The sequence below is a fragment of the Drosophila nasuta genome, chromosome 2R (assembly GCF_023558535.2).
Source record: "Drosophila nasuta strain 15112-1781.00 chromosome 2R, ASM2355853v1, whole genome shotgun sequence".
NCBI lineage: Eukaryota > Metazoa > Arthropoda > Insecta > Diptera > Drosophilidae > Drosophila > Drosophila nasuta.
In genome coordinates, this window is record NC_083456.1 from 19,827,448 (window position 1) to 19,855,378 (window position 27,931).

The window sequence follows — 27,931 nt, forward strand, 5'->3', positions numbered from 1 at the left end:
ATATCCCAAGGGGCTGGGCTAACGTTGCTGTTAATGCTGCTGCTGCTGCTACTTCTAGCTGCATTTGTAACAAAAATTCCGCAACTCACCTGCGCTGCGACAGCGACGACGACGACGTCTCTGGCTGCTGTTGTTGTTGCTATTGCTGTTGTCGCTGTTCCTCCTTTGGCTATTGTCAAACTTGCCCTTGCTCTATTGTCAAACTAATTATCGTTATTTGCAGCAAATTTTCTGTTGCATTTAGTTGATTGTGGGTATTTTGGTATTTTTTTGGGCAATTGTTAAAAGCTAAAGTTTCTTCTACTCGTATGTGTGGTGTATGGTTGTTACATATGTATTTCTTCTTTTTCCCACTGATTCACAGACACGCACATACACTCTCTCACTCGCACACACTACTGGCACACACACATGCACGCACATGCAGCGGCACAACGCGAATTAACATGAGCAGCACACACAAAGCACAAAAGACCGTGCACAGCGAGTTCCGAACGTCGACTGCTGAAGCTTTGCTCCTGTAAATTTATAGCAAGCAAGCCAGCCCTGCCTGACGCGACATCGAGTATACGTCGTTGCGTTGTAGTAAAAATGTTAAGAGCGCGCCTGCGCAATGCAATTCACATTTCTTATCACTGAAAACCGAAAACAACTACATAGCAACTGTCAAACTGACGGAATTTACGCGCTCGTTGGCTCGCCTTTAACTGTGAGTCTGTTGTTATAACTTTTTGTAACGTTTGTATTGATTTTTTGTTTGACTTACTCGCAACGATCTATTGAAATGGCGGGAACCGGCTATCGAAATGAGTTTTTTATATGCATTGCAGGCGCACAACGTTAACCCTCATGTAAAAATTCTACTTTAATTCAGCAAGTACACTAATTAAACTAAATTGTTATAAACTAGTTTGTCTGCGAATGCAGAAAATTCGCCTGCGTTTATAACGCACGCAAGGGCTGCACTAGCACAATCAGTTCCCTATTGGCATTCTGTTGCAGCCAACTTTAATGCCAATTAACATTTCGGTGCGCTGTTAAGATGCTAAAAAAATACTGTTATTAGGTATTTTTCCCCAAACAACAATTTTATATAAATTACAATATATTTAAATTAACAAAATAATTAATGTTTGGGAGTTCAATTATTTAATTTTAATTTAAGCATAACAGCCACTGTAATCATAACAGAGCACAGGTGGCGCCACACAGCCAGGGCTACAAAATTACGCTGCTAATAATTCTGAGAGCTTGTCTTTCAAGTGCTTTGATGTTGGATTTCAGTTACAGGTCCTTTGACAAAAATTTGAAGCCCTCGGAACAGTTAATAAATGATTAGACTTAAGTTAAATTAAACAATTAAAAAAAAATTCAGAACAATTAACGGTATTTCATTCAATGTATGTATGTTATAACATCAGTTATTTTTAAGTGTTGGAAAATGAAGAAATATTTTAAAATTTAGTGGTATTAAATGTTTTGGTATATATTCTGTTTACTTTCATTATCCGTTAATAATTATTGTTCAAACTATTAATATTAAAATATACTTTTCATTAAAAAAAAACAATTATGCTATTCAAAGCGTTGCGACTATTAAAATAAGCGTATCCGGACAGGCAATTATGAATTTTGGTATTTGGTATATTTTTCGACTTTATTTGGTAAATATTACTATACCCACTTGCGGTCACGCAGCTCATATATTGTTTTTGCTCAGTAGTTATACGACTGTTTTCTTTTTTCATATTTGCCATCAGGTTGTGCAATTAATATTTGTGTGTTCCTTTTTTGTGTTAGTTAGTGCTGCTGCTGCTGCTGTTAGTGTTTTCGGTGATGTGCATTAAAGCAGCAATTTGAATTTTGTGCGTTACGCAGCTCACAACAATGCGAGCGCTGCGAAAATCGAAGAAGTTGCGTTCGCTGTCGTCGTGTGTGTGAAAATTCAATACAAAATATTAGTTGGGTGACAAAAGCAGAGCAGAGTGAAAAATGTGCTTGGTGGAGCATGCGGGGAATAAGCATAAGCTCTCGTCAACAATCACACAACAGCAACAGCAAAAAAATAAACAACCGTCGTCGCGATATTTGCCATCAATCACGAGTAAAGATTGCCACAGCAGCTACAACAACAAAGATGCCAACAACAATAATAACAACAACATTGTTGATATAAACACGCAACTGCAACAACAACAGCAACATCAGTATCAGAGCCTGCACTGCGACAGCAGCACAACGCCCACATTTAACGCCAAATATAGGCGAAAATGTTTCCTATTGCTGTCGCTATTGCTCTTCCATGGCTGCTTCAGCGGCCTGCATAGCGCCAGTGCCTACAACTGCACCACCAATCCTTGCCAGAACGAAGGACAGTGCCTCGATGGCCAGTGCATCTGTGCCGATGGCTGGCAGGGACCCGCATGCCAATTCTGCGGTGGCAAAGTGCGGTAAGTTAACGGTACAATTACAATCCACATTCACATTCTAGCGCTGTTCTCTTCAAATAGGCCAATTTAGTAATCGTTTGTCACCCGCCGCCTATGATTCATAGAATGTATTATTCAATCATTCCACTAGCTTTGCACTCTTTTCTATATGTGTTTGTGTGTTTATTTGTTTGTGTTTGTGGCCTATTTGTGTCAAGCAACGGTTTAGTTTTGAGCTTCGCCAGATGCCCATTCTCGTTAGACGGGTTCTCCAATTCTACACTCCACTCTCCACTCCACTCCACTTCTACAATTTCTATTCTTTTGCCTTTTTCCTCACCTTTCTTAACGCTGGCCAATTGGCTTTCTACGCGCTTACACCCAGTTTTCCGTGTCTCTTTCTCTTTCTCCTCCCCCTCCGTTCTACAGCCTCCATTCCAATCGGATTGCTTGATTTAATTACCCGACTTGACTTTGAACCTCGCTGACACTTTGCGGCTGTTTTACGCCAACTAGATTCGTGCCGCTTGGTTGTCATTCTAATCAGAAATGTGTGCAATTCTGCTCATAAAGTTCACAAGACTCGTATTTGTATTGTTTATGTTTTCTAACGGGTATTTACACAATGTGCGCTCGATAAGGGCATTTCTATCTCACTAACGTGATTATACCCGCTACACAGACTGTAATAGGGTATTATAACTGTCTAAGAAAGCTTTGTCCGTCTGCTGACTTGAACATCTATATTTGAGTTGGAATAAAAGCTGAAGCTGCCAAATTTGTTGAAAAATCTCTTCAATGTTACAGGTTTATTTTAGAATTCAATCGCGCCCACTCAAATCAAATTCGTAGGCCAATTTTAGAGCAGTCCAGCACACTTTGTTTTTGTCGCGCTGCCAATTTAGCAGCAGCTTTACTCATTCTCTGACCGCTTGCCATTGCTCCGATACCACAAATACATATATCAACATTTATATATATAGAATATACTAACTATATGCGCACACACACTTATTTCTTTATTTAGTTTTGCGATTTACAAGTGATAACGTTTCGCTTCAATCGTGGCCTGTCGCTTATCAGCAGCAAAAGCGTTTTCTTATCAGCCTGGTTTCGGCCATCAACTGTGTATTTTTTTTTTACGCTGCCCCTCCGACCCCCATTCGCATCTGCGAGCCATTAATGTGTTGTCAACATAACAATTAGCACAATCTCTAGCCCTTTAATCCTGATGTCATAAATCGCAATGTTTTAGAGCTTGATTTCGCACAGCAAATTGTGCTGTGAGAATTGCTCCAGTTTTCTCTTGTTTAAAGTAAACACTTACTAAACACAACTTAAGTTTAAAAGGTGTCATAACTTTCCATAAGCACAGCCAATGACAACTGCGACGATAACGCAACGATCTAAATGAGATACAAAGCGTTCCAGATGCGTCACATGCTTCCTCATAGATGAGGCTTTAGTCTATCAAAACGCGATAATAACGTCAGCAAAAAGTTGTTTTTGCATTTGGGCTTCGATATAAAAATTTACTTTCAGACGTGTTATGTGTTTGTTACCATTTATGATGAATAACATATTGATATTTTATTTCAACACTTTCTTAAATAGGTTGCAGTCTTATAAAGCTTGCATCTATATTCTATTCCCATTTCGAATTTCTTCACTCTTTTTAGATGTGTTTCTTATCATCTACGATAATATTTGCATTTTAATTCAAAACTGCAGTCTGAGAAGCTTTTTTTTCAATTCTGTAACCATCTTTAGATGTGTTATGCGTTTCTGAGAATCTATCTGATTGTATTCCTATTTAATTTCAATACTTTCTTAACTAAACTGCAGTCTTATAAAGCGTATTTGTGTCATTTGTATTACTCTTTAATGTCTTAAATAGAATCGAGCACAATAAGTCTATTCTTAACTAGAATTTTTATATTATATTTATTGTAAAATTGTCTGAATAGGCTTTCAGGTCAACAGCTGTATTTATCAAAATTTCAGCGCGTTGAGATAATGATTGTATATAAAGAATCGCTGAAATGTTATCTTTACGATATTGATATACGATATGCTTGTTATCGTAAGCACTTGAATATACGTGCGATCTTTCAGACAGTCAGACAGTAAATATTTGCATCACCTGCGAGTGTTTACTGTATGTGTGTGTTTTTGTTTTCTGGTTTCTTGAGGGTTTCAATGAGTGTGTTTATGTATCAGTTAAGACGAGTATTTTTCTGGCCCAGAGATATAGAGAAGAGGAAGAAAGCAGTTATTTTTAAACGGAAAGCGTTCTTGGACTTGCCACTTTAATAACAATAACAATAAGAATACCAATGGCACATAGCAAGACAGAGAAAGAGCGTTGCAAGTGGAATTACGTTGCATGTGCATTTGCGGTGCTTCTGCTGCTCATTCCTTATTCCGTCTGCATGCCACCCAAATCATTTCATTCCCCCTCTTAACTCACTATTTGTTCATAGTTGTGTGTGTGCATCGCATCGCCATCATCAATTGAATAAAGCTTGCTGGCAAATTCAATTATCTTGGCAGCACAAGCGGCATCGGCATCTGGCCACAATTTACATATGTAATTGCGAGCCTGACTCTGAATTGAAGCCAAGTGGCAAAAAAAAGAAAATAAAAATGAAATAAAAGAAAAATTGATTTATTTATACGAATTTGCTCTCTCGTTCTTTTTTTCTTTTCGCTTCGCTATTGCACAACAATAGGATGTACCATCCCATGGGGACGATACACGATGGCTGGGGCAACTATTCGGTGAGCGTAAAGTGCAGTTGGCTAATTGACGCCCATCACCCACATTGGGGAGGTCGTCGTCACGGTGTCAACCCCTCGCGTGCCGCCAAAATACGCATTCATCTGCGCGAATTTGCCACCGAATGCGGCTGGGATCATTTGTATATATACGATGGCGACAGCGTTGATTCGCCGCTCCTGGCGGTGTTCAGGTAAGTTCACTTCCCCCAAAACTCAATTGGAATACCAAAGTAGTTTAACCTCCTCTCGTTTTTTGTTTCTTTTGGTCCAGTGGCCTCATGTATAGGGGCAACTTTTCAATACGCCGTGTGCCGCAGGTTATAGCGACATCGGGCACAGCGCTGTTGCATTTCTTCAGCGATGATGCCTACAATATGTCTGGCTTTAATCTCACCTACAAGATGAATGGCTGTCCCACAGATGCTGACGGTAAGTCGATACATGCCATAGTCGAACTGAAAACGAAGTTAATCTCTGTTTGGTTTGCTTTGACAGATGTGGAATGCTCGGGGCATGGCACGTGCAACGATGGCGACTGCTTGTGCGATCCTATGTACAGAGGTGAGGCCTGCAATGTGGCCGCCTGTCCCAACAACTGCACCGAGGAGCGTGGCCATGGCATTTGTAAGATGGACAAAGAGCGGTAAGCAGTGTCTCTCCACTTTCTCACACACGTTACTAACCGACGTCTCTCCCTATTGCAGCTGTGAATGCAATGATGAGTATGGCGGAGATGATTGCAGTCAACTGCGTGCACACGGCGTTTGGAGTACGGTGCATCCGAAGCATTTGGAGGCGCCAGCGGGCAGCGCATCACATGGCGCCACCGTTTGGCGCGACACGTTGCACATCATTGGTGGCGAATCGTATGGGCGTGGCAATCTAATGAGCACCTACGATTTCAATGCCAATGTGTGGGAATCAGCACTAACCAAGGATGGCACCCTGACGCCCGAGAAACGTTACGGCGCATCGACTGTTATGTATGGCGATAAAATCTTCATGTACGGCGGCGTTGTCAAGGGCCAGGGCATCACCAATGAACTCTGGTCGTATGATGTCACGGCCAAGACGTGGGAGAATATCACCGTCAAAACGGAGCCATGCAATGCCACCTACACGATGTGCGGCCCATTGCACGTGGCTGGGCATACGGCAACGTTGGTGCCCGGCTATGGGGATAAGAACAACTATCAGTATATGGTGGTGATATTCGGGCATTCATCACAGTATGGTTACCTCAATACCGTGCAGGAGTTCAACTTTAACACACGTGAATGGAAGATTGTCGAGACGTACGGTTATGTGGTGAAAGGTGGCTATGGCCACAGTGCTGCCTATGATATGCTAACCGAAAAACTGTACATCTACGGCGGCATTGTGTCGGAGAGTGATGCCAGCCAGGTGCTGAGCTCACGTCTCTTTTCGTACGATCCATCAACACGCATCTGGAAGCTGTTGTCGTCGGCGCCAAGTGCACGACTGCTGCACACCGCGAACTTTGTGAATCCCGGCCTGATGATGGTCTTCGGCGGCAACACGCACAACGACACGTCGCAGAGCTACGGCGCCAAGTGCTACAGTCAGGATTTGCTCATCTACGATGTGTACTGTGATTCGTGGCACATGCATCAGATGCCCGCCCATCTGCAGGCGGATCTGGCGCGTTTTGGCCACAGTTCGGTGGTGTTTGAGGATTCGCTGTATATCTACGGTGGCTTCAATGGCCAAATGCTAAACGATATGCTACGCTTCGACGCGGGACACTGCAGCTATTACACCAAGCAGGAGAAATGCAGCAGCGCTCGGCCGGGCGTCAAGTGTATTTGGGATGTGCAAATGATGCGTTGCATTAACATTATGCGCGTGCAACGCTCGGCGATCTACGGACGCGAGCAATACGATTATGTGGCTTGTCCATCGAAGAGTCGCATCACCATGACGTCCGAGCATTTGCATCATGTTGCGCGCTGTCAGGAGCTGAATAACTGTCAGTCTTGTGTGTCGACTGCTTTTAGCTGCACGTATTGCGGCAATGGAGTGTGCAGCAAGGAACGTTGCCGTGAAACCACTTCAGTGGCATCTATATTCTTTGCGGATTCTTCGTCTTCGACCACGCAACAACAGCCAGCAGTGCAGCACCAGCTGCCGGTGGCAACGGTGGCTCCGCCACTGAATGCCAAGCGTTTGGATAGCTGTCCCGAGCTGGAGGATCACTTGGTGCAGGCCACCTGCGAGCAGCTGCACAATTGTCGTGCCTGCATGGCGAATGCGGCCTGCAAGTGGGATCCGGAGTCGAATCGTTGTCGCAGCTACATCTCCGGCTCCGGTTTGCCGCTGAATCGCACCCAGCACGATGCGACGTTGTGTCGGCCGACGTGTGCATCGCAGACGAATTGTCACAATTGCACCGAGGACGAGTGCATCTGGTGTCAGAACGAGCAGCGTTGTGTCGATCGCAATGCGTACACGGCCAGTTTCCCGTATGGCCAGTGTCGTGAGTGGACCACATTCACCTCCAAGTGCCGCTCGGCGCCGATAACGGCGCTGAGTGCGGGCACAACGACAGCGTTGTCCAGTGCACAGTGCGGTTACTACAATAGCTGTCAGCAGTGCTTGGATGATCCGGCGTGCGGCTGGTGCGACAACGGCTCCAACACGGGCTTGGGCAAGTGCGTGGTTGGTGGCGCGTTGTCGCCGTACGATAAAACGGAGTGCGCTCTGAAGCACTGGTTCTTTACGTCGTGCCCACGCTGCAATTGCAACGGGCATTCCTATTGCAATGATCAGCAACACTGCGAGCAGCCGTGCAACAATTTAACGATCGGTGCACACTGCGAGAAATGCCGCGCTGGGTACTGGGGCAATGCCATCAATGGCGGCGAATGTCAGCACTGTCAGTGCAATAACCAGGGCGACTATTGTCATCCGGATACGGGCAAATGCTACTGCAACACCAAGGGCATTGTGGGCGATCATTGTGAGAAGTGTGATTCACAGAATCATTACATTGGCGATCCGTTGCGGGGCTCGTGCTATTACGAGCTAACCATTGACTATCAGTTCACGTTCAATCTGTCCAAGAAAGAGGATCGCCATTTTACGCAAATCAATTTTCGCAATTCACCGGTGAAGCCAGAGATCGATGCGGACTTTACGATCACTTGTAGTGTGCCAGCCAAAATGGATATATCGGTGAAGCGTGTGGGTTTGCCGGAGCGTCTGCTTTTGGTTGGCATCAATTGTTCGACGTTCCGTCATCGTTTTCCCAAAACTGATTTTCATTTTGGCAACATTCCGGTTGACAATGTCTCGCTGACCACCTTCTATGTGTTTGTGCACGACTTTCAGCCGCCCATTTGGATACAGATCGCGTTCTCGCAGTATCCCAAGCTCAATCTACAGCAGTTTTTCATCACATTCTCGTCATGCTTCCTCCTCCTGCTGCTCATGGCCGCGGTGCTGTGGAAGATTAAGCAAAAGTACGATATGTTCCGACGCCGACAGCGTTTGTTTGTCGAAATGGAGCAAATGGCCAGCCGGCCATTCTCACAGGCAAGTTGAGCATGATATATCATATTTCCTTTGCTAAACTTCTCTGTATTTTCAGGTGCTGGTTGACATTGAGACACGAGACAGTATTGATTTGAGTTTGCCGCTGGAAGGCATCAGTCACATGTCCAAGAAACGCAAGAAGGTAACTATAAAAGATTACATTTCAAATGGGTGTAGTTTAATAATTCTTATTCTTTGCTTGCAGGAATGTCCCAGTCCAATTGCTTTAGAGCCCTGCAATGGCAATCGAGCCGCAGTGCTCTCGCTTCTAGTCCGGCTGCCCACGGGTTCGTTGATCTTATTTATATTTAAATTGATGATATATTAATGTTTAATTTGTATTTGTTAGGTGGTCTATCGCAAGCACCTGCTGGCCAATCCGCTGGACTGGCCGTAGCCAGCGCTTTAGTCACGCTTGGAAATCCGCGTCGCCCTTCGGTCGAGGTGCATCCCAAGGAGCCAAAATCGAAACGCAAGCAGAGCCAACATCCAGACAGTTGTACATAAAATACACACACACACGCGATAATAGCTATGATAATGTGTACAATTAGTTAATAGAACCTTAGCATATTTGCTCTGACTTTCTTTATCTATTGAACACACAAACACATAAGGAAAACCCACACACTACGCAAAACAACACAACACCAATACACACAGATGGCCAGCAGTTAGCAAGTTGATAATCCGCAGTTATTATTACTTTAATGCAATTAGTCTAATACCCCTAAACAAATACGAAAGAAAACGATGCAAATAATAATAATATTATAATAATAATAATAATAATTACAATTAAAATATTAATAATAACAATAATAATAATTACGATTAAAATAATAATAATAATTTTAGCAAAAGGACATATTTATATACAAGTTATATACAATTTGATATAGTTGATAGGTCATTTAGCGTTGCAAAATAGTTGTAAATGTTTTATTTATTATTTATACCGCAAAATGTAAACTACATAACACATATATATATTTTTTAACAACAGCAGCTGTAGGTCAACCCCTCGCTCCCATTTTTATATACATACACCTTATAAACCTTTACATTGATATGCATGCAAAACATACAAAACAATTTGTATCTGTGTATCGTGAGCGCGTTGTTGAAATTTATTTATGCAAATGTTCTATTCTTTTATTTTTTGGTTTGTTTTTGCAACAAAAGACATTTTATTCATTTTGGTAGCAAGCAAAAAGAAAAAAACGTGATGTTTATATTACAATAATTGAAAGAAAGAACGAGAAGAGGATAATATATGTATGTACGTGGAAATCTTGCAGATTGTACTGTGTTCATTGAAAGAAATTGATAGACAAAGCATGAAAAAGTATTTTGTTTCTGTGCAAACATTTACAACAAATTAAGACAAATGAACAAATGGCAGCCAATAAATGTATCTGTAAATAAATACTAAAAAATATACATACGTAAATTATATATAATTATATATATATATATATATATACATATATATGGTAATCATAGGAAAACGCGCCCAAAACAAATCAGATATGTAATTTAGTTTATGAAAAACAAAAAAAAAACACAAAAGAAATGCAAACTACAAAATTTATTTCAATTGAATTGAACGAACATCGCGAACTAAGAGTAAGGTTTCCACTTGGATAACAAAAACAAATTTGAAGCAAACTAAGCAGCAATAACAGCAACAATAATAACAAAAGAAAACAACAAATGAAATGCACTTTGTAACTAAACAAACAAAACAAAAAGACACTGAATCAAAAGGCACTTGTCAACTTTTAAATATATATAACTAGAGCGAGAGAACTTAATTCAAGCAAAAATACAACAACAACAACAAAGACACTTCAGATGTTGATCTATAATAATTCAGGTTAAAACACTAATTGTAAAGTTCTTCAAAGCCAACACACAAGACACTAACACAACGTTTTGAAATCGAATTTCAATTGTAATTAAAATACGTTTTTATTTCCTGCCCCCAAACAAAAATACTTGTCAGCCGATTACACCCTGCCTCCCTCTTCCTATAATATATATTTCACCGCAAAAAGAAACGTAAATCAAATAAATTAACGAACTCAAAAATAAAGACTTCTTTCGTTGTCCCACAGTTTTACAATTCTTAAACAAAAAACCAACTACACAAATTAGATAAAAAGTCATTAATAAATATATATAAAAATACTGATATATATATATATATATTTTAGTTTATTATAAACCACAATAAAAACGAGAAGAGAAAAAACCACACAAACGGAATTATGCAATTCAAAGGGCTTTTATGTGAGGTATTCAAATTGATTTCTACGTGTTGATAACTCGTTAGCACCAGCTTGATATTGAGCCGACTCGCGTGGCGGCGTTGAACGAGCAACGCATCGAATCGCATCGCATCTTTAGCAGAACTTTCACTTTCACCTTCGGAAGACGTCAGACAAGTTGGAAGCCGGCAACTGATCAAACGAAGGCGTGGCGCTCATATGACTCGCTATGCAGACTGATGAAATAAAAAGCAAGAGACCCAAAGAAGGATTCATTTCATATAAATTAAATACTTTTATTGTTGAGCAAGCATTGTTGATTCTCCTCCTTATGTAATCATGCATACAATGTTGCACTTTTATTAGCCTCTCTTTGGACCGTCTTCTTCTTTTGTACTACGCTGCGAGACGGAACTAAAAGCGGTTGCACTTAATTTAATGATGGCCTCGCTCGTAGGGGAAACGTCGTTGTATTTTATTAATAAATTTAAAGAAGAAAGTCATGTGAGAAACCCCCAAGACGAAGCGGAAGCTGCAGCAACTTCGACAGACAACACAAAAAAATTGTTTTCGTCAAAAAAATGCCAACATAAATCAATGCCCTTGGCTCTGACTGACTGACGTCTGACGAACTGACTCAGCCGAGGTGCGATATGATGCGATGCGATGTACGTATACGATAATATATATAGTACAGGCAAAACGACGGTTTTACCCGCCAGCCAAAAGCTAATGCTACCGAAGGCTGTCACGCACTAGGTTAAGTGCCCCATAATAGCAACTGGCATTAAACTGAACATTATGAATCAGCTGAGAACCGACACCAAAGTGTAGCTTACAATTTGGAGCATGAATGAAGCGAACAAGTTTCCCAAAAATATTCAAAAACAGCTCCGTATTAAATAGTTTTGTGTGTGGTGCGAACATGTTCGATCGAACCTCCGAGTTCGAACACCACAACTTCTACTACTACTAGCAACTGTGGTGCAGCGACTCGAGCTCAAATGAGCAGCGTTCGCCGTTGAAGTCGCACGCGAATTTTGAAATTGCTAGCCGCAAAATTGAAAGACGTTACGAGAGAGTTTTTTCGAGTTCGTTATTTGCTGTTTCGCCGTAGAAATTCAAAGTGAAAATCAAATTTAGCGTCGTGAGTGCTTGTGTGTGTGTAAGTGAAATTGTGAAAATTGCAAATTAAAACCCAGCGCATACCAACGAAAAATAAGAAAACAAAACCCAAACCTCTGTGCACTTGGATTAAAGCACACCAAAAAAAAACGAGAAAAAAACCAACTCCTATTGGATTTTCACTTTTTATGGGATTAGCTGCAGCCATAAACATATAACTCATCTGATCTAACTTCAGGTGATCGAACAGGTTTGTTGAGCAATCTCCACACTCTATAAATTGAGCTTGAAATTGAAATCGAAACTGGGAGTTTTTGTTTTTATTTTTTATTTTAAATGCGTCCGAGTCGTAAACATGTCAAAAGCTGTGCAGCAAAATCTCAAATATCGCAGCAGTTCAATCAAACTCAAGGTAACCTTTTGGCATTTTAAGTGTTTAAGTTTGCTCATTAAGCGTGGGTTGTTCAGCTGGTAAATGAGTTTTAAAAATGCTAATTAAAATTTTCAAAAAAGCATAACATACATTTCTCAGTCTAAACAAGTCATGCAGTAATGAGCTTATTACCCAATAAAAGCCAAAAAAAAGAAATAATAGCAAAATGCTATCAACAAGTTGTTCAACGGTTTCGCAAAAGGTCTGAAGCCCACCACCGTTATCTAGACCAAGTCCGAGTTGAAAGAAACATTTCGCAAGCGACTGCACACGCAATAGCTTTGTAGTAACTGTAGCAGAAAAAAACTGTGCAAAACAACACCGAAAAAAACAGCCCAAAAAAAAAGGAAAAAGAATTACTTAAAAAGCGCCGAAAATCCAGTTTGGTGCCACAGAAATTGGAGCAGCTTAAAAAAGTTTACAGCGAGTACTTTATATTTTTTTGTGGTTGAAAGGAAAAATCTCATTCAAAAGTTCTTTATCGTCGCATTTTTTTGTTATAGTCCCACGCATGCTAATACGCATAAGTATCCATAACATGGCTAACATGTGACCTCATTTCACCAATCGTTAAACTTTACACTCTACTAACTGTCAAACGGTTTAAGCCAGGCCAAGCATAGCATGGGAGTTAATGTGACAGGGTCAAACCCTAAACTACAATACAGTTAAAGCATGGAGTTGCAAGCGCATTAGCCGCACTTCACTTGTCTTCATTTCAATGACAAAACAACAAAGAGGCAACCAAAGCCAAGCCAAGCCAGGTTTCTTTTACTGGTTGGTGAAATCTATGGAAATTCGCCAAGTTCAAGTTAATTTTTTTTGCACATTTTTGCTTTTTTTTTTTTTTTATTCAAACGGTACTGCGAACCTGCCGTGAAATGTTATTAGTGAAAATGTGTTGGTCCTCCTCCTCCGGCCACTGGCCTTGTTTAGAAGAAACACCTCCACCAAAAACTAAAAAAAAGATAAAAAATGCCGCTGGCACTTTTGTTGTTTTCTTAATTTTTAGTTCCGTGTTGCTTGTTCAACAACCAAGAGAAAAAACGAGACGAGTCTGGCACATTTTTTGGACCACAACAAATTTTCACCCAAAAATTAAAAAGCAAACAAAAGACTGAGGCAACAAACTTCTGCAGCGATGGGGTGTTATTAGCCATGATCAGCTGGCTGTTGACCAATCAGCTGGCCATCATAATAATTAGAGAAAATCCACTTTGATTGAGCTGCGGCAGCTTTAATGACACAAAGCTGAGCTGCGCTGCGCTGCGTTGTGGCGTCGTTTTCAATGGACCGGAAAACGTACGAAAAAGTGAATTTCAACAGTGATGGCAAAAAAAATAGTGTTGCACGCTGCGGCAATTGAAGTTGCGAGTAAGCAGCAGTTGTTGCCATTGCTGTTGCTGTTGCTGCTGTTGCTGCTTGCCAAAGTGAAAGCGCAGATTAATCACTCGTCTTTGCGAGCAAACGAGAGCTGCTAAATGATATGTTTACAGTGGTTGACAAAAGTCATCAACGCTGTTCGTCTGTTCGTACACGCGGTTCATGACCCAGTCGTAACCTCAAGTAGCGCCTATTGCGCAACAGAAATACAGATTTATGTTGTATGTTTGTGGTTGCTTGAATTCTTTAGCTATTCCAAACAAAAACAAACAAAAGAAAAGGCAACAACAAATGTTTAAAAATGTAGACTAGTGAAAGTATTTGGTATGCATATTTGAATTTGAATTTGAATTTCTCATGCCCGGTTTCGGTCTCATAAGCTCAACTTGTATGTGTTTGTGTGTGACGTCAAACGTGACAAGGCAACGCACACACACACAACCACACACACACTCAAATACTGACTCATTGTGAACTCTCTTTTGCAGCTGCTGCTTGTTGCAGCCACAAAACAGGAAATCTTTACATCGCTTATTTTTTTTTGGCAACATTTTGAATGCTTTTGCCTCAATATGGCCCAACACTGTGATCAACGTTGGCTCAAGCTCTTCACATGCAGCCTGCTGTTGCTGTCGCTGTTCGCGTTGCAAGCAACCGATGCCAAACGCACAACGGGTAAGTAATCAACCAACAAAAAAAAACAAAAGGGGGAAATTAACAAGAACAAGGCAAGACAGGACATCAAAATGTTCACCATGTCAATGACTTCGTTTTCTTTTTTTTTTCGGGCAGTCAATGAACTTTTAGCTTGACTGTATGTGGAGCAAGTTAGAGACTCATTAAAAGGCAATTGCAATTGCGTAAAATGCACGAGCAGAGCAGAAGGCAATTAGCGTGTGGCGCAAAATTCGTGTAGAACTTCGAGGCGCTAAAAATAGCACGGCATCATTAAAAAGCGCTTAGCCGACCACCAAAACACGAACTTGAGGAGAGTGTGCGGCCAAAAAAGCCGTTACCCAGAGACATGCAAAGAAACTTATTGCTAGCTAAAGCTAGAGCTCTTGGTAGCCGCTGGACCTACAGTGTGTCAGTCGGTCATATGGGCTACCAACAACAACAACAACAACAACTACAACTACAACTACTTCATCAAAGTTGCCTGAGGGGTGGGGATGGGGGCGAGCCGTCTTTTGTTTTCGTTTTCGTTACGCTTCGGCTTGAGAGCAAAACGAAAGACTTAAGCGACAAACTTGATTGCGGTCTACGTCTAGAATCCGAGACAGCCGCGAGACACGCTTGCCCCTCTTCTCCAATCAATGGTCGAAGCTGTTCATTATTTTCATTTAATTGCTTTTTTGTTTTCATTCACGAAACGAAAACTGAAAGCTGCTCGCAACTCGCACGATCAACAACAATACGCATACATCAGGCTAATCAAATTACAGACACAGACTGACAAAAAAAAATAATAATGATGAAAACTTTCATTTAATGCCACACACAGAAATACGGCGAAAAATTTCGGCAATTAAGCTGACAGTATCGCTGTCAGCCGGATGTACAAACACACGTGTAGTCTTTAGTTTACTTTACTTTTTGAAGTATGTCACTCGCACCATAAGCTGCTGATGTCTAGAAAGGTTCAGTTGTTGGAGTTGTTGGAGTGGCAAAGTTTTGAGCTTGGGAAAAATGCCAAATGCGCAGCTTGACAGTTAATCGAGAACGGAAATTATTGCGATTTATGTTTATTTTCGAACATTAAGAAGAGATTTTTGAGATAAGATCTATAAAAATAGGTCAAAGCTTTGCAATTCTATTTATGTTATTGATGAGTTTACTTATTAGCTTTAAAAGAAATTTTTCGATGAAAAAAATCAATTCAATTTGCTAAAAATAAATAGATAAAAGAATATAAAAACAGCCTGTAAACGATTTCTTCATTATCAGTCAAAATAATTTTAAAGATCTTCATTGATTTTAATGTAGTTTTCATGGCAATAGTTATGCAAATTAAAGTATATTTTTTATATAGCAACTTAAATTAAATAATTATACAAAAATAACTAAAACATTACTTAAAAAATTAGACTTTGGTTTACAATATCCAACTCTTTTATTGGAATGAAAAATAACGAGGGGCATTATTGACCTTCAGTGGAAGTGAATAACATAAATATGTAATTTTTAACACGCGTCAATTGTTTGCTTTAATTAGCCTTAAAGTACTTTGATACAATTTTATTTCATTTATTATTGCTTATTATTTATAAATATATAATTTAGGTTCAAATTTGTATTGTTATTTTAAATTTGTTTGGTAAAATTGGCCAGAAAAACCAAAATCTGATTATATTAATTTTTGATGACTAATTTGCAGTATAAATAACTTATATATCTTGAAGGTCACATCAGCTGTAAATAAACCATGTGCTAGGTTTATAAATAGCCACGAAAATAGCCAGATATAACACTTGACTTGATAAATAGTTGATGACTAATACAAATTATAAATAGCTTACATATCAAATGATTATAAGATTTGGTGCAACATTTTATGACTATGTAACAAATTGTTTAAGCTTGAAAAATAAACACAATTAAATGTGTTGACCAACAAATTGAGGAAGAAGTCGCTGCAATTCGTGTTGTTTCCCGCTGAGAGCAAAACCTATAGAGTTAATAATGTTAGGCAGCATTACGAAACGAATTGAATGCCTGAATAGTTTGAAGTGCATTCGATAGACATGGCTTAAAAGCCAATTGGCAATTGCAGAGCAATTGCAGTGCATGGCAAATGCATTCATTACGTGTGTCCGCTGTTCAAATCAAGACAACAATGGCCAAAGCTCAGTGAGCGCGTCGGTGTTTTTTTTCTTGTTTATGAAATGTGCCGAAATAACCAACGTTGCGTATAAGAGGATGTTGGAGGGGGAAGGGAGGGAGGTAGGATGATGCCTCAATTACATAAGCTGCAATAGACAATGACTGTGCCTTATGACCAGCGACCAAAGACAAGGGGCAGAATCCAAGACAAATGCCGTCAGAGAGCATCCAATGGCGTTGTGTTAATGGTTCAGTCCATTTGAGTAAATTGCGCATACGCCGCATTGGCCGAAAGCAGCGCGCGCGCAATTCGCATACAAAGACGAAGTTGAATATTGGCCCTGAGAAAACAACAATACAACAACAACATTTGCTCGCAGCAGTTTTGTTGCCCGTTTTGTATGAATTTTTTAATTTCAATTTGTTGTTCCATTCATGCGACAATCGAACGCGTCACGTTCGCAAAAGTGAAACTGACGCTGGGTTTTTTGGTTGGTTTTTTTCGTTGTGTAGTTGAATAACTTGAAAGTATGTCATACAACTCAATCTCTCTTTCTCTCCCTCTCTTTGTCTTTTTCTCTCCCCAGCCAATTTAACTGCCTGCCAACATTTGAGACGCGCCGAATCCCGTCGTGCGAAGGCGTTGCAAGACTCCTCGGTGCGTATTCCACGTTGCCGCAAAACAGGCGAATTTGAGCGCATACAATGCAAGAATGAGAAAGCTGGCGAGGATTGCTGGTGCATCGATGAGTATGGCGTGGAGTTGCCTGGCTCCAGGAATGCCTCACGCAGTGGCGTGCTGTGTGAAGAGCCCAAACATTGTGCCGCCTCCGCTTGTCGCATGTTCTGTCCATCGGGTTTTGCGCGTGATGCACAAACCGGTTGCTCCGTGTGTCGCTGCAGGGATCCCTGCGATGGACTCGACTGCCCGAATGGACAATCGTGTCAACTCCAGGAAGTACAATGCAAATCGGAGCCATGTCCACCATTGCCCACCTGCAAGAAGGCGCGTTCGCTGGCCAATTTCTGTCCAGCTGGTTTACCTTTGGCAATCGATGACAGCGTCAGACCTTTCTTGTGTGGCCAGGATGCGGGTAAGCCGCAGTGTCCACCGCTGTATCAGTGCATGGTCGAGGCGGGCAACGACTATGGCGTCTGCTGTCCCAGCACATTGACCTTCCAGAAGCCCGGCATCTGCCCGGCGCCTGAACAGGCGCAATACACTCAACGCACGGGTTACATGTGCGGTGCTCCTTGCAGCCATGATCTGGAGTGTCGAAACATGGAGAAGTGTTGCTTCACCAAGGGCTGTCAGTTCAATTGCCAGCAGCCCAGCAATGTCACCGGTTGCCATCAGGCCAAAGCCTTGGCCGACATCTTGGCCATTAATGAACGTGAGGGACGCGGCTATGTTCCCGATTGCAATGGTCCTGGTGGACAATACACGCCTAGACAGTGCTCGAGGAATGGTTTGGTGTGCTGGTGTGTTGATCCTCGCACGGGACACAAAATTAAAGAGTCCATGGGAGCGGCGAACAATGTCAACTGCGATGGCTGGGAGAACATGATTAGTCGCTCCTATGCGCGCAGCTTCCAGATGGAACAGTGCGACACCAACATCTGTGCTGCAGTCTGTGAATATGGATTCAAGGTAAGTTGAGAAATAGTGTTTAGATAGTTAGATAAATAGAGAACAAAGTTACGTCCAAAGAACATGTATAAAATGCTTGCTTATACGATTTTTTGGGCCTTAAAAACAATATTCTTTAGATTAGTTAGATTTCAATCTACAAGATCGATTTTTTTGGCTTTGAATAAAGTTTTAAATATTTCCGAAAAATGATTTTATCAGAATCTTAAAGTATGAATATTTAACTTAAAATATTAATCTTCAATTCTTTCCCGTGCATTTATACCTTTAAAGAAGAATTTTCTATTTCAAACCAAGATTTTTTAACTTTATCTGTTTAAAATTGTTCTACTTTAAAACAAGAATTGTGAATATTCTAAAAATTGGCTAAGCTTAAAATACGTATTTTAACATTTCGAAACGACCCTCTTAACTTTATTTTCTTTTTTTTCCTTATTACGACATCAGTTTTCAAACATAAAATAATTTTTTTAAATGTAGTAATTAATTTAAATCAAAATTTATTTTTAAAAAGTAATTAATCTATCTCAAATAATCGTTTTATGAAGAGAATATTCATCATCAATATTAGCACACGAATTTTCAATATTAAAACCAAATATAAGATCATTGTTCGTAGAAAGTTTCACAATAAACAAAAAATTTGATGCTTCAAATAAAAAAGTAAAAAAGTTACAAATTAGGTCAACATTTAGTATCTTAGTAGAGCTCTTACTCTAATTCTCTACTTCTATAATAGTTACCCAAGACCCATAATTAATTTTGAATTCCTCTCTAGAACGATCATAATGGCTGCCCGACCTGCGAGTGCTCAGAACCCTGCGAGGGCTTCAAGTGCTCCATTGGCTCGCACTGCGAGGTTGCCACCGATCCGCTCTGCGAATCCGGCTCCTCGTTGTGCTCCTCTTGGCCCGTCTGCAAACCCGATTTGGCCTACTCGAATCCCTGTGATGTTGGCACTCCGCTCTCGGACACTGTGAGTGGCGAAGTCATGTATTGCTTTGATGAGCGACAGGCACGTAGCTTCCAGCCCACGGCCTTCTTTGAACCCGAGGTTGAATCAAAGCAGGGTCGCTCCATGAGCAATCGCATCATGTGTCCCGAGCAATACAAGTGCACCAAACTGCATCGTGAAGCGGAGAGCGTTTGCTGTCCAGTGCCAGAGCAATCAACAGCCGCTAGCGAGGATCAGCCGACGACGCATCAGCAGACAAGTAAGTAGAGACAGCCAACTGTTTGATGATCAAAGATATGAGGTATAATCTGTAAACTTAGAATGAAAGTAAAGCCTTTAAGGTACACATAGGTATCCTTAGTATCAAGAATAAAAGCGATTTGCTGTATTCATAAATTTGACAGCTCGCTTGTAGTAGAATTCCGGTCTTTAAAATTAAAATAAATACTGTTTATCAGGATATCTTAAGTTTCATTCTTATATGCTGAATTATACCCAGTTTCGTGCTTACGCTAAACTAATGTCAACTGTTAGCTTAAGAGACAAAATAAGATATCTTTCATCGTGTAGTCTCAACAATATTATCTGCACGGTTGTCCATTTGTTGATAGCTCTGTTTATTAAATCAAGTATTAAAATATAAAACCATATAGCAACGGCTAACTTTTTGTCCTTGTATCTCTATAACTTATATCTTATTCTTCCTCCGCATTTAATTTGTTTTGGTATCTTGTAACATAATGTTCCTCTTCGGCATACGAATTACATTGAAGTGATATAACAATGCCTAATTTTGTGACACTAGTTTCGAATGTTAGCATTTAAAGTAATTAATACATTTTGTAAGGAGCAAACTTCATCTGTTCAGTAGTATATTTTCTCATGGTTTCTTAACGATAATTAGAACTGATTTTATATCTAATTTACTACCGTAAAACTCAGAATCAAGCAGCCTTCATTCCCACTTCTTATTTATCAATTCCCATCATTGCAGTGTGCGAATACCTTCGCGATTTCTCGGAGCGCATGGAAGGCACCGAGGCCGGAATGCAGCTGGCGATGCCAGCACCCCGCTGCACCCCCGAAGGCGACTACTCTAGTCGCCAGTGCGAGCTGCGCAAGATTAGCGTGACCCGAGCCGAGCAGCGCAAGATCCTCGAGGAGAATACGATACGTCGCATGCGCATGTTGCTGCAGAATGCGCCAAAGCGCACTCGCCGCAATGCGGAACGCCTGAAACTCTATCGCGTGGATGATGCCACACTCAAGGTGCAACTTGCCACAGCGCCAGCGCCAGTTGCAGCCATGGCACGTAGTGCCAAAGTCATAGATATAGGCAACGATCGTCAGCAGTTGTTTGAGACGGACTTTAAGAAGGTCGCCCCAGCGCCAAAGAAACACACAGCTGACTCTGAACTCGTGGAGCAGGAGGTGGAACAATGTTGGTGTGTGGACAGCTTTGGCACCGAGATTCCGCAGTCGAGGGGTTACAATGTGAGTGACGACAGTTGCCAGCAGCTGCGAGAAGATTTGTCCTGCCTCGATCTCACCTGTCGCATGGGCTGCGAATACGGATTCGCTTTGGACGCGCAGACTCGTTGTCCCGCCTGCCAGTGTCGCGATCCCTGCGATGGCGTCAGCTGCGGCGAAGGCAAGGAATGTCGCATTGTGGACGTGAGCTGTGAGGGTGAATACTGTCCTCCAGTGCCTGCCTGTCTTCCACGTAAGCCAGGACAATGTCCTTACCTGGTGCCACCTGGACTCAGCGTGGATAATCTGGATGCGAATGTTTGTGGCTACGAGTGTCGCACAGATGCGCATTGCGAAGGCACGCGACGCTGCTGTTCCAACGGCTGTGGCACGCAGTGTGTGGAACCGCAGCTGAAGACAGCTTGCCAGCATCTGCAGTCCATACAGCTGCATCAGAGCTCGGAGTTGGGCATTCCGGCACGTCTGATGAGCGTGGCACAATGTGAACAGGAAACCGGAAAGTGGAAGCAAGTTCAGTGTGCACCCGACGGGCATTGTTGGTGCGTCGATAGCCAGGGACAACAGCTGGCGGGCACCAAAGTGAAGTCACCCGCTGAACCCGTTTGCCAGCTCAACTCCAGCTACGCTTGTCCCCCTGCCAAGTGTTCCCAGCAATGCGAGAGTGGCTATCAAATGGATGCGAATGGTTGTCAGACTTGCGCGTGTCGCAATTACTGCGAGGAACTCAACTGCGCCAGCGATGAGGAGTGTCAGCTGATACACGTGGAGTGCGTGGACAGTCCTTGCCCCAAGATGCCCATCTGTGTGCCGCGACGTGCTTCGGTCTGTGCCGAGGGCAATCCGCTGCAACAAGGCGACCTCGATGTCAGCTGTGGACCACATAATGAGCATGATGCATGCCCCACGACGCACAGCTGTCAGCTGAATCCGGTCACAAATCGCGGTGTCTGCTGCTCGAAGACACGCGACGTCTGCTTCGAATCGATGGACAATGTGTGCCTGGCCAGCTCGGAGTCTGCACAGAATCTAACACGCTATCGATTCAGTCCAAAGGCCAACAAGTGTGTCAGCGTGCAGTTGGATGCAAATTCTGCCGCCGCTTGTCAATCGAAGAATCTTTTCCACAACGAACTCGCCTGCAATTCCGTGTGCCCTTTGCTCACTCCCTGCGAGCGCTTGAAGCTGAAGAACAGCTTAGCTGCCCAGCGTACTGGACACTCTTCCGTTTGGTTTCAGCCACGTTGCGATCCCATCACCGGCCACTGGAGTCCGGTGCAGTGTCTGGGCAAGCAGCCCGAACTGAACAGCACACCCAAATCTCACACGGAGATTGTGAGTCGCGCTTTTGCCGGGAATGAAGAGACGCCAAGTCCTTATGGCGTTTGCTGGTGTGCGGATCGCAAGGGAGCACCTCTCAAAGGCACACTCACCCGGGACGTGGAGCCAGTTTGCAACAGTCGCCAGGCGCGTCAGCGCAAGCAATACGATCTGGGGGATCCGCTGATGGAGCAGCTCATCTCGCAGCTGACGCAGTTGAATGAGTTGTCCAACGATGACCTGGATTTGGATGAGGTGGAGGCACGTCTGCAGCCCACAGAGCGTGTCATGGAGTTGGCCAACTCGCTGCTGGACTCTCAACTCTCCGTGGAAGCTTCGCCGCTGCAACCTATGCAGCTGAATACGACACGTTGTCGTGCACTCGCCGAGACTGCAACCTTCCCAGTGAGCTGCGATGAGTCGGGTTCCTTCTTGCCACAACAGTGCAATGGCCACAGCTGTTGGTGCGTCGATGCGGCAGGTAATCAGCTGCAGTCCACGCACATCTTTGGACAGGGCGACAAGCACTGCGAACAAGTTCCCATCGAATCGGTGGCCATTGAGCTGCACATGAGCAATAGCAGCTCGAGCAGCGTGCGAAATGTCTACGATTCGATAAGAAGGGAACTCCAGCAATTGCTGGGCGATGTGGTGGAGAATCTGCGTGTGCAGGAGAACTTTGATGGCTCGGTGATTGTCCGCTTCGAGCTGCACAATGCGGCCAAGGTAGACATGGCCTTTGCCATCGAGTCAGCCATCACCAATGGTGGCTTCCAACTCGTTGCCGGACACTTTCAGCCGGACTTGACGCGTTCCCATTTCGTGCATCGTCCTGCAACGTTGCCGCTGGCTCAGGCAGCCACTGCGCCGGATGAATCCGTGCAGCTGGCCATGTTTGTGATGGCCAGTTGTTCGGCCTTCCTCGTCAGCATCTTTGTGGTGTACGTGATGCTGAAGCGTGGCTGGCACAAAACGTTGCACAAGAACATCTACGATTATCCCAAGGCGACGCCGGTTGCTGTTGTTGGCGGTCAGGAGAAACCCGTCGACTACTCGCTGCCCATATTTGTGCTGGAGGATGCGCAGCCGGAGAGCATGAAGCGTGTCAAGGCGTAGGAATTAGTCTTCTCCTTCTGCAGTTGTTAAGCGTTAAATTATATAAATGAATTTTGTAAATAATTTTGTTGGTTTCAGACACCGTTGCGAAGCGGCGATGGTGCAAGCCAAAGCACTTATCTGACAAGTATATAGATCTATATATAAAATTGTGTACTTTCTAGGCTTATAAGACGACTAATTTATGAATAAAGCTTTATAAACGAAATCAAAGTTGAAACTCTTTTATCGGCGGCTATGAATTCGATTCTTCTATTTTAATTCAGAATTGGAAATTTATTTAAACTATTTCTAAATTGTAAGTAGTTTATTCTTTGTCCCAGATCGAAATCAAAACCCGATATAAATCCCAGAACAAAGCTACCATCAAAATTTCATTTAGGATGCTTAAAATCGAAACAAGATTCTAATATAAATCCAATAAGGAAACTTTTCATAAAATTTAATTGACGTCGACAAAGAAATTTAAGATATTCAATACACCAAATTTTATATAATTATGCGACGCATTTTTAGCTACTTTTAACTGGAATTTTTTAATTTTAATTAAATGCAAAGAAATACTTTTATTTTTGGGATTGAAATAAGCTCAAAGAAATTTCAACAGATTACTCTTTCTCGAAAATAAAAATTAGAAACAGATAAAAATTCCATACATCATAATACAACCTCGAAAATTTAAAATTCTAAAATAAATCCTGCATAATATCTATCCTAAAACTTTCATAGCTCAAACAAAGAAATATAAAATACATATTCATTATTCAATAAATAAATTCAAGTCCAGTATTCACGTCACAAAAGCAATTGAAATTTGTCAGCAAACAGTTTTGTTGGATTTTTAATATTTAATAATACAGTTCATACATTCATATCAATATGATCAGCATCTGATTTGGATCTGAACGTTGTTATCATTATCAATTATTATATAGTACATTCATTAATAACATTAATAAATTTTGGCTTATCGTTTCCATGCAACATGCGAACTCAGTTGTCTTTCTCCAATACAAATCAATCAGGTGTATAATAATATAGTATATAGTATATGTGTAGAGATATCTGTATTGTATCCATATCCGTTGCCGTGTATAGTTTGTATATGGTAGACTATATGCTAAAGCGGACGTCGAATCTCCATACAGACAACAACAACAAAAAATACGTTGTAAAAATCGACTTTTTGTCCGCGAGAGACACAAAAAATATGTAGAAAAAACTTAAACTAAATCGAGAATGAAATGATTACAATAATAATAATAATAATATGTAAGTTCTTTAGTGTATTTTGGATTTATAAATATATATATGTATAGGTATATGTATCAGTATGTATATGTATATAGAAAAATGCAATACTTGTAGTTACAATTGGAAAAATGTTTTGCGAAATGCAAATTGCTTATATGTACGTTTTAAATTTTTGGATGGATTGGAATATTGGGAAATACATTATCGAGAGAGCGAGTGATGAAGAGAGATAAGTTGTGAACTAGCAAAGTATAATCGAATGTGAATTGTATAATCTATTGAGCTATTTTCATTGACTTAAACTAGTTACATAATTGTAGTAAATGTGCTCGGCATGCAATAAAACATTTAATATCTCTTCTTTTTTTACTTTTGTTTTGCAAAAATTCTCTCGGTGTTAAAAAGCGCAAATATCAACTTTTCTGTCTACGGTGAGTATATCTATGTATTTGTATTTGTATATGTTTTGTGTGTGTGCGTGATGCATCAAAATGGAAGAGCTGATGCATCACCGAATAAACAAAAAAAGAGTAAGAAAATTAAAAAAGTATGAATCATTTTTGGTTACTTGTGTTTTTGTTAGTCGGTAGTCAAAACTAAAAGTTGAGCTTACAACAAATGCTTAGCCAGCCAAATTAGCCATCAATTGCCAGTTGGCCAAAAAAACTGGGCCAATAGGCCAGGCATGCAATAATGGCCAAAATGTACGTATCGTATAACAAACTGATTTCCAAAAAATATGAAGAGCAGCCAAAATGGACGTTTACTTGGCAGCTGCTCCACCTCCACCGCCGCCTGTGGCATTGTTGTTGTTGCTGTTGCTATTGTTGTTATTATTATTGTTGTTGTTGCGCGCATTTCTCTGCGCATTGCTAAAGCCGCCAAACGGTATCGACGCCCGCTGATCCTCCATGCGTCCGCTCTGCACTTTCATAATCAGCGAAAAGAAATCCTCATCGGGCACCGTTGCGCCTCGTCCCGACTCGCGACTTCTTGCGCCCGCCGCTGCCGCTCCACCGCCCGGTGCCTGCAACGGTGGCGCCTCCGCATCCATGGTGACATGTGCCCTGGGCAACTCGGAGCGTTGCTCCTCCAGTCGCGAGCCCTGGCAACGCATCAGCATGTCGAGGAAAGCATCGTCCGGCTGTTGTGTGGTTGTGGCACTGCGTGCCAGCGGTGCATGGCTAATGGCTGGCGGCATAGCCGACGATGGTGACTTCAGACCCGGCAGATTTGTGGGATCCACGAACAGAGAGTTCTGCTGCACCAGCGGTTTGCGTGTGGCGCCTGTGGCAACAGCTGCGCCGCCAGCTGTGTTAATTTTGATTGAGCAACGTTGATCGTCCATGCGCTTGGACTGGGAACGCGAGAGCATATCGAAGAAATCATCCTCTTTGGCTTTTGTGTGGGCAGCGTTGGCTGCCTTAGTTTTCTGCTCCTCCTGCGCCTGCAGACGCTTGCCATCGGGTGTGATCTTGATCAGATCTAGCTGCTCCATGCTCTGCCGACGCACACGTACCTTTTGAAAAGCAAACAAATAAATAAAAGTGAAATTTGTAGAAGGTATTTGAGTGTTTACCATGCGACCCTGCGAGTTCTCTGAACCATCCGACTGATGTCCACTGGCCGAGTGATCCGAAGCAGTCGAGCGTTCCTCCTCGGGCGTTGGCGTATGCTCCGCCTCTGGCATGCCCAGCAGCTTGCGCAAATCGGAGATATTTACACGTGCTGTGCTCTCGCCCACAGGATCATGCAGTTCCTTGGCCAGCTGCAAATGGGATTCGGCAAACTGCAGCGCCTTCTCATTGTTGCCCGTGGCGGCATGAGCATTACCCAATGACCAGCAGGCGCGTGCTTCTCCAATGCGATCGCCCAGCTCTTGGGCAATCGCCAAATGCCGATGATGGAACTCAATGGCCATGGCAAACTCATGCAGCAGCGTATAAGTGTTGCCCAAACTGTAGCATGACTGCGCTTCGACTTCACGTTCGCCCAACTCCAGGGCCAAGGCTAAGGTGCGCTTGTAATGCTCGGCAGCATCCTCGAATTGTCCGAGAAAGATGTGCGAGTTGCCCAGATTGCTGTTGGCGCGACGCTCGGCAGCGCGATCTCCAAACTCGCGTGCAATGCGCAAGCGTTCCTGATGATGCTCAATGGCAGCCTGCAAAGCGACACAATTACAACAACTGGTAAGGAGAGGCACGGGATTTAACTCACCTGAAAGTCGCCCAGCAAGTAGTAAGTATTGCCCAAATTACCACATGCGCGTCCTTGTGCACCGCGATCACCCAGATCTCGCATCAGTTGTAGATTCTCTTGGTAAAACTCTACCGCCTTGACCAGCGCCTCCTTGACATCGTCGCCTGCCTTGTTGCGATTGCCCAAATGTTTTCCCTTGGCATGATAAACATTGCCCAGATTGTACAACGCTCTGCCCTCTGACAGACGATCGCCTAGCTGGCGTGCAAGTGTGAGATGGCGTTCACAACAAATGGCCGCCTCATCGAAGCGTCCCATCACCTTGAGTGTGTTGCCCAGATTGCCAGAGGATTTCGCTTCGCCCAACTTATCGTTCATGGTCTTGGCCAGTGTTAGATCGTGCTTATGATACTGCATGGCCTTGGCGTAGTCACCGAGATAGAAGTATGCATTGCCCAACTGCGAATAGATGGCTGACAAAGTGCGTAGATCATCGGTGCCCGCTTGAATCGCCGCCTGGAAGAAGGCAACGCCCGCCCGACAATCGCCCGCTTTGCACAGACGTTCGCCTTCGAGTGCCAGTTCGAGGCACATACTGGAGCCGCCGCCATCGGATGTGGGATGCGAATTGGAGCCGTCTTGACCCCCGCCTCCAATGCCCATGGTGGAGACATTTTCCGCGGATGCGGAGAGTGAAGACATGGCTTTCGTTATGTTGCTGATGTTTCTAAAAGAAAACTGAACGCTACCACCACACACACACACTTCGAGAGAGAGTTTCTAACAGTCTAAATTACTTTAATTAAACACTTTTTTTTGTACCGTTTTACTAATCAATTGGGTTTGTTAATTTCATTCTGATTCACTAGGCCAGTCGATTAATCGCTTATCGAATTATCGCTACAGGCGTTGCCATCAATATAATTTCTTCATATTGCCACATCAGTAAATTTAAAAGCATTGCTATACAACAATTTATAATTAAATAAATAAATGGTCTTGCAAATGTATTCAAAAATATATATATATTGAATTTATTTAAAGTTTTAATCCTATATGACACATTGCATGACGTATCGCACAGCCAACGCTTGCACGTTTCTCAACACTGTTGGTTGCGACTGAACGTGCCTCGACCACTTTAAA

The 27,931-nt window shown here is 42.5% G+C and overlaps 4 protein-coding genes across 4 annotated transcripts in view; 2 read left to right on the forward strand and 2 right to left on the reverse strand.

Annotated features, from left to right (window-relative positions):
- The window catches only part of LOC132787687 (tubby-related protein 4), a 31,834-nt gene extending 31,149 nt beyond the window's left edge, over nt 1-685 (reverse strand). The window contains 1 exon segment of the mRNA XM_060794928.1: nt 90-685. The gene's annotated coding sequence lies outside the window, so the exon portion shown is untranslated.
- A 1,014-nt stretch (nt 686-1,699) lies between these two features.
- LOC132784703 (attractin-like protein 1) lies at nt 1,700-10,379 on the forward strand. Its single transcript, XM_060790490.1, has 8 exons — nt 1,700-2,450; nt 5,162-5,401; nt 5,482-5,639; nt 5,706-5,853; nt 5,915-8,765; nt 8,821-8,907; nt 8,971-9,052; nt 9,115-10,379. The coding sequence occupies exons 1-8, from the start codon at nt 1,993-1,995 to the stop codon at nt 9,270-9,272; spliced, it is 4,182 nt and encodes a 1,393-aa protein (XP_060646473.1). The 5' UTR covers nt 1,700-1,992; the 3' UTR covers nt 9,273-10,379.
- Nucleotides 10,380-12,037: 1,658 nt separating this feature from the next.
- Nucleotides 12,038-23,553, forward strand: LOC132786102 (uncharacterized). Its single transcript, XM_060792521.1, has 5 exons — nt 12,038-12,413; nt 14,468-14,654; nt 17,390-18,453; nt 19,232-19,667; nt 20,403-23,553. Exons 2-5 carry the CDS (start codon nt 14,552-14,554, stop codon nt 23,330-23,332), a joined length of 4,533 nt encoding a protein of 1,510 aa, XP_060648504.1. The 5' UTR covers nt 12,038-12,413; nt 14,468-14,551; the 3' UTR covers nt 23,333-23,553.
- A 1,052-nt stretch (nt 23,554-24,605) lies between these two features.
- LOC132783857 (G-protein-signaling modulator 2) lies at nt 24,606-27,716 on the reverse strand. Its single transcript, XM_060789146.1, has 3 exons — nt 26,804-27,716; nt 26,166-26,747; nt 24,606-26,105 (listed from the first exon to the last, which is right to left on the reverse strand). The coding sequence occupies exons 1-3, from the start codon at nt 27,485-27,487 to the stop codon at nt 25,350-25,352; spliced, it is 2,022 nt and encodes a 673-aa protein (XP_060645129.1). The 5' UTR covers nt 27,488-27,716; the 3' UTR covers nt 24,606-25,349.
- Nucleotides 27,717-27,931: the final 215 nt, after the last annotated feature.